Below are 7,445 nucleotides of genomic sequence, written 5' to 3' on the forward strand. Positions count from 1 at the left end.
TAAATCTCAATTTCGAAAAATTGACCCTTATGACTGCTTTTGTGGTCCAGGGTCACATATTACAGGTCTTCTAAAGACATACAATCACTTTGTGTGGAAAAACAGACAGACATTTGATTTTGGAAGAATGACAATACAGTATACAAGCATCTGCTTTCCTTGTATGAAAAAGTGCAGTTTAAACATATTGTGCTAAGCTCACTTCAACTCATTTAGGGTTTAATGTAACAATAACATCGGAATTACATGTATATTGAGTAAATGATGAACTACCCTGATCGTTTGTCATTTTTTGAATCATGTCAGTAAGGTGAAATCAGTTTTGAGGAGAGTTTGACTAGACTTAATTGAAACGGTACTGAAATATAGTTTAAAGGTGGGGTAAGCGATTTTTCAAAAACGCTTTAGAAAACTGATTCGGGCCGAGTAGCAAAACAAACTTGTAGCCAATCAACAGTAAGGGTAGTGTCTACTCATGATGTGTAGGAGAGAGCGCTCAGTGCTCACATTAGCGAGCCGAGCGACAGAAAGATAGAGATGGCAGATAAAAAACACAGCGATCGGACACCGAGGTTGCTTTGTTTCTTCTCGATAGGTGAGTAACACCGTGTCTGCGCCGCAACAGCTAAAGTCTGTCTAGTACACTGGACGCGACAAAGCGACCGTTGAAAATCATTTGAAATGTGTGTCAAGACGTCATAAATAGAACGCAGCAGCAGTTTTCTGTTGGGGATTTGTCGTGTCGCGCCGCATCCAGTGTAGACCATAGATATGTATATATATCTATGGTGTAGACAGCATCACTGATTATAATGAGTTCCATAGTATTTTGTCACTCCGCGCCACTCGTCGACTTCCAACAGAGCTGAGCTGGATGAAGACATCACTGAATCAATGATGAAGTGACTTTAACTGGAAAATTACGTGTTTACTATCGTCCTCTTGCAATATCAACGCACTATTTTCCTGTTTAATACTGTAAAGCAGCTTTGACACAATCTGTATTGTATAAAGTGCTATATAAATAAAGCTGACTTGACTGTCAGTGATCACGTTTTTTCATGTCCTAAAACACACACACTCATAACCACACATCAAACACAATATGAACGAACTACATTTATGTATAAAAACAACACAATCATGCAATAAAGAAGAGACACTGACAGATTAGCCAGGGCAGAGAGACAAAGTAGTGAAAAGAGAGAAGGTACTAAGAAGCCGTATGGTCATGTCTGGGTCACAGAGGTCAGAAGTTCAACAGATCTTCTTACCTTAACGTCTGCTTTTTTGTTCAACAAGCTCTTGGCTGCTACAATGGGAGGAAATAAGAGAGAGACGTTAAATCAGCAACACCGTAATACAAAACGTCAACTAACCCACCGGACAGGCAGTTGAGTTTACCCAAGGCTATATTTCCTAAAATGAAACATAACACTGCAGATATTAATCATACCTATAATCTATCTGGTAAACCATAACTAGGCCCAAACAGGATTCTGCACTCAGTTTGGGGAAGAATTGTATGGAATGGATTTCAATGTAGTAAATATGTTAAAGATGGTTGAGAGCTCTAGGCTCTTACCGGTAAATAATCTAATGATCAAGTAAGCTCAAAAGAGGCAGGAGATTCAATTCAAATTATGCAATAATATCCAGAACGTGCTGCAAGGACAGATTCTGTGTTGGCCTACTTATACACATGATACAGCATTGATGAGTCATTAACAATACATTATATAATTCTTATTAGCTCAGCAGTCAATGTAGATATGAATATACACTACTATTCAAAACGTTGGGAGTTAGTAAAATTTTTTTTAAACGCTGTTCTTTTGAACTTTCTATTTATTAAAGAATCCTGAAAAAATGATCACTTTTATGTATAACTTCCACAAAAATATTAAGCAGCACAACTGTTTTCAGCAGTGAAAACAGCAAAAAGAAATGTTACTTGAGCACCAAATTAGCATATTAGAATAATTTCTGAAACATCATCTGACACTAAAGACTGAAGTAATGGCTGCTGAAAATGTAGCTCTCACCCAAGAAATAAATTACATTTTAAACAATATTACATGATTATTTAACATTTCATAATATTACTGTTTTTACTGTATTGTCAATAAATGCATCAAATAAATACAGCATTGGTGAGCCTTAAGAGCCTTCTTTAAAAACCATGAAAAAAATTTAACCAACCCCACTTTTGAAGGGTAGTGCGTATGAAATTAAATATATATTTCAATGTTTCGCGATATCTAGCTATTTGATTGTCCGAGAGCTAATGACCTATATGATTTTTAAACATTAAGATTTATTATAAAGTGTTACTCATGGCCTCTAAGATTGAACAATTCAAAAATCTATAAATAAATAAACAAATAAAATACAATAAATTGTTTTTGTCTTACAGGAAAAATTGTGGTAGAAAAATCCACTAAGCTATACATATTTATCTGCTTCCTTATCACAGAAACAATGTTGCCACAGATATCTCATTACTCGGTGTACATTTTTGTTTTTTACTACTTATTGATTTCACAAATGCTTGTTTTCAGGTTTAGCCAAACAGTTTCCAGACAGTGTAGCTGACCGAGGAACTTTTCAATCCAAGAAATATTAGGATTGATAATTATATAATAATAAATGATATAATAATTTATATAATTATTTATTTATTATATAATAAATGTGATGTTATGTTTTTCATAACATCACGGCGGTACGGTGATAACACTTAACGGCACAGATTTTACTACATATTTAAACTGAGCAGTCTGTTTTTATCCCATATGTTTGACTGACTGTATTTTATTATGATAATGAACAGGCTGCATTTTCAAGATCGCCATGTGGCGCCGGCACAATCACTTGAGTTTTTTCCATCTAACAGTGGAAACAACTACTTCTTTTAGTCATAAAGATAATCGGAATTGTAAAAAATAAAGGCAAACCTGTGTACATTAACAATAAAAACAAATCTTTGTGCTTTTGTAAAATAAGCCTAAAGAAAAATAGGATGACGCTTTCTGCCGTCTGTTTCCTTTCGCGCAGCACAAAAATGAACCGAACCTCTGCATGCTAGGCTTCTTGTTTTTCTTACATTTTCTTATTTTATAATTTAAGTAAAAATATGTTTCTCATATAGGAAAGGTATAGGCCTATTTATCATTATATATATAGGCCTATAACCTAGCGTTATGATGTTTTTCAAATCACAAATGTTTTCATTACTTAAAATTCCGAGTACTCGGGTACTTGTGCCCATCCCACTTGTACACCTTGAAGGATATCTTAACCAGTTTCTACTAGGGATGTTCATTTCGGTTATTTTTCCTAACCGACGCTCGTTAATCGATTATTAACCGTTAACCGACAAGATTATTTTAAATTAGAATTTCTTATATTTTTAATTCTTGTTCTTTTCTAAATACTGTTAATTGAAAGGCGTTATTGTGGAGTGAGGGGAACTAAAATAGCCTAGCTATGTTTACAGTGTTTATTATAATGTTTGTAAACATTTCGCGTCGGCATTAGGACTATTTCTGAATGAAATAATAAAATGCGACTTATACGGGACTTGTTTTTTTTCTGTAAAAAACACAATTTGTTTTTATACACGTAGCGTATTTTAACCATGCAGCAAATCTTTTTAAATATTTTGAAGTTACTGATAAAAAATAAATAAATGACTTTTTAAACCATTTAACTGATTGTATTAATCGGTCAAAATTCTATACGGTCGGTTAACGGTTAACCGGTTAAAATGAACATCCCTAGTTTCTACTTATCTAGGTACTGTTCGTTTAATACAATAAGTTCAGCAAAAACCCTGTCATTTAGAACATTCTGTAAAATGATCCCACAGATTCAGCTCCGTCACCAGTAAGATGGCATGAGCCGGCATTATGCATTAAAAACAAAAACACACATAGCAAGAGGTTGCACAAAGAAATTAAGCCTAATACATGTGCTGTACTTCTGGTCATAAACTGAAAAACAGGGTCACTCAAGGTTGGTATTTGATACAGATCCTTCTAGAACTGGTGGCCCAAAGAGATCAGTGAGAAAGAGGAGTTGTGAAGTAACATCTAATACTCTAGAGTGAGTGGAGCTCCTTACCTTGCCATTAACACAGAGAGCAAGAGCAAGAGAGAATGAAGAGAAAAAGAGAGAGCAATGGAGAAGAGGTCAAAATACCAGAGTGCTGTCTCTATGAACGCTGATGCTAAACGACTATCGATGGAGCTGTATATGGGGCTCAAGAACAAAAAAAAAAAAGTATGTCAACTTGTTTTCAGTACAGTCATCATTTTTCTCAGAGTTGATCTACTTTGCAGAGAGTCAGCACAAACAAGGTTTAGCAAAAAATAGCAGGCAAATACGTTTGTGCCATGCTGTTTTGTATAAGCAGTTTCACTACTCTAAAACCTAGTCCTCAATTGTTCTCTAATGCTTTAAAAACACATTACATATGAAAATATTATAATTTACATTAAATAAGTTAACTTAATAATTGCAATATATTTATACAAAATACAAATATATTTATATCTTGACATTATCTTGACAATTTTAATGCATCTTGTGCAATGTGGAGTAGTTGCACAAGCAAAACTGAGCATTATTGTCTAATGATAATGCAGCTTTTCACTACAAGACAAAAAGCATGTGAACTCCTTATCTATTTTTACACCTTTTGAACCTTGATTTCAAAACTATGGGAGTTGAATCCACTTTTGCTGTTATAACAGCTTCCACTGCAAACAGCCAAACTTAGGGGTGTCCACATACTTGTTTATAACCTAAATCATATTTGAGAAATATATTCTCTTATATGCACTATATAAAAGTCAAACGTGAGGATTTGGAACGATCCAGATGTCAGTCCCATATGTAGTGTAACTGCCTATAGTGCAGTAGTCTGGTTGCTCAGGCTGGGGTTAGTAGAAGGACAACAGAGAGAGGCAGCACTACATAAATATTTGATTGCAGGCATGTGGAGGGAGCATCAAATATGAAGCACAGCCTTCACATTGAGCCACAGCACACGCTCAATGTACCAGCTCAACCCTTCTAGCATGATGCACTCTATGTAAAAAAAAAAAAAAAACGGAAAAGGAAAAGCTGAAAAACATTTAAACCTGAATAATTTTTTGCCCTCTAAAAAAGGTAACCGGCAAAACAATGCCACTAGCTTCTCCTCCAGAGCAGCTGTTAAGATAAATCAAGAAATACTAAATAATCACATTTTACCTTTAAGCTTAAATGCCAGTGCCAGGTCAAAATGATGCTTTCACGGACAGAAAAACATCATTCTAAGCCATTTTAGAACAAATAAATAAATATTAAGATATTAAATATAATTAAAAAGCTGAAAAATATTTACAATACAGTCAGTCAATCTACAATTTGGACCACACATTTCAGAATAAAGGCCTGTTCACACCAAAGATGATAACTATAAAGATTACTATGTTAGTGTCCACAGCAATGGACAATGATTATTATTAATATTAAACAGAATTTTAAACCTTTAAAACTATGAAACAACACAAACTGTAATGTTCAACAAATCAGAACTAATCTTGTACTTCGTCTTCTGCTTTTCTTTTACTATCTGGTCAAAATAAAACACTCTGAATAAAATAAAAATTGTTTGAGCAGCTTGCTCTGGCATTGATTTGTTTCGTGACAGATTAGCAAAGATTGGTTTTCTTTGTATCAGCTCTGGAGGAGATGCAAGAAACAAAGAGTCATTGAAGTAGAAAGATTCCAAATACAATGTTCTTGATCAAACTGAAACTACAATGTTTTATTACAGGCATGTAGGCCCAAGATTAACTTTGATAAATTGCTTACTTAGTGTAGCGCTCTAGGTTAAACCCTGCAAAATAAAACAAATGTACTGCAACAGTAGATTCACTATAGTCTAATATGGAACAAAAAGAGATACTGTGCATTTCCCTTCATACTGTAGATCCAGTATCTTTAAGTACTGTTAATTGAAATTCTACAGAATTCTACATCCTGTCCATGTCCATTAAATAAGAAAAAAAGACTACATAAAAAGAAGTACAGTTGTCAAGAAGCTTTGACCATGCACAAGTGCACCAGATCCGTTCAGCCCATCTCACCCCCAAGTTAGTGAACATGCATTAGTCCAACCTCCCATGCAGCATTCAGCACAACAGCAGGCAGACTGTTCCACCCCCTGAAAGAGGGGTGAACTTCAACTTCACAGACCATATTAAAGACAGAGTAAAGGAAGAAAGAATACAGAGGATGAAAGTGAAGATGGCTTATGGGTGTCAGATAAAAATGGCAAAGAAAAGTGATGAGGAGGATAAGAATAAACCAGAAAAAAAAGGAAGAGGCAGTGATTTATGGCACATACTGTATGAAAGAAAAAAAATGATGGAGAGAACAGGACTCAAAAAAAGAGAGTGGGAAGGGACAATACATTCATCATGTAGGGATCTTGGTGTAGATCCTCTGTAAAATAAATAAAAGATGAATGAAGTGGTGATGACAGTGATGACGACAGACAGCTGAGGGAACCAATAAGCAGATACATATGATATCAGACATGAACTGCAAGAGAAATTAGATGAAAAATGACACAAAAGTGTGGAGGACAAGAAAGAAACGGAAGAAACAGCAGGTAGAGGTAGAGGGTGAGTCATCATGCATGCTTTAGCCCCATGCAGAGACAATCATGGACTAGTGAGAGACAGAGAGGATGATGGGAGAGGATGAAATACAAAAATGTTTCTTTCATAGAAGAGATGAAAGAAACTGAAAAAAAGGTGAAAAAATGAAATTAGACAAACAAGAAAAAAAGGAAACCAAACAGGAAATAAGAAAGGAAATGAACAGGAAAATGGGAAAAGAAAAGGGGTAAGGAAAAGGAAAAGGAAAGGAAAATGGAAAGAAAGGGGAAAAAAAAGCAAAGGAAAATGAAAGAAAAAATGAATAGGGAAGTAAAAGGGAAATTGCAAAGGAAAGGGAAAAGAAAGGAAAGGGAAAAGGGAAAGGAAAAGGGAAGAGGAAAGGAAAAGGACAAAGGACGTAAAAGGGGAGAGACAGGGAAAATGGAAAGAAAGGGGAAAAGCAAAGGAAAAGGAAAGAAAAAATGAATAGGGAAGTAAAAGGGAAATTGTAAAGGAAAGGGAAAATGAAAAGGGAAAAGAAAGGGAAAGGAAAAGGGAAGAGGAAAGGAAAAGGATAAAGGACGTAAAAGGGGAGAGACAGGGAAAATGGAAAGAAAAGGGAAAAACAAAGGAAAAGGAAAGAAAAAATGAATAGGGAAGTAATAGGGAAATTGTAAAGGAAAGGGAAAAGGAAAAGGAAAGGACAAAGGACGTAAAAGGGTATGGAGGACGAAACCTGCAAAAACAATAAATAAATAAATGCACAAATAAATAAATAAATGTGTGCAT

The 7,445-nt window shown here is 34.9% G+C and overlaps 1 protein-coding gene across 1 annotated transcript in view; it reads right to left on the minus strand.

Annotated features, from left to right (window-relative positions):
• Window positions 1–7,445, minus strand: part of LOC107654637 (calcium/calmodulin-dependent protein kinase type II subunit beta-like) — a 73,239-nt gene that overhangs the window by 25,522 nt on the left and 40,272 nt on the right. Inside the window, exon 14 of the mRNA XM_016441814.1 lies at window positions 1,275–1,309. Within this exon, the coding sequence (XP_016297300.1) occupies window positions 1,275–1,309 (35 nt within the window). The remainder of the gene's footprint in view (window positions 1–1,274; window positions 1,310–7,445) is intronic.

Source organism: Sinocyclocheilus anshuiensis, unplaced genomic scaffold (assembly GCF_001515605.1).
Source record: "Sinocyclocheilus anshuiensis isolate Anshui unplaced genomic scaffold, SAMN03320099.WGS_v1.1 scaffold799, whole genome shotgun sequence".
Taxonomy (NCBI): Eukaryota; Metazoa; Chordata; class Actinopteri; order Cypriniformes; family Cyprinidae; genus Sinocyclocheilus; species Sinocyclocheilus anshuiensis.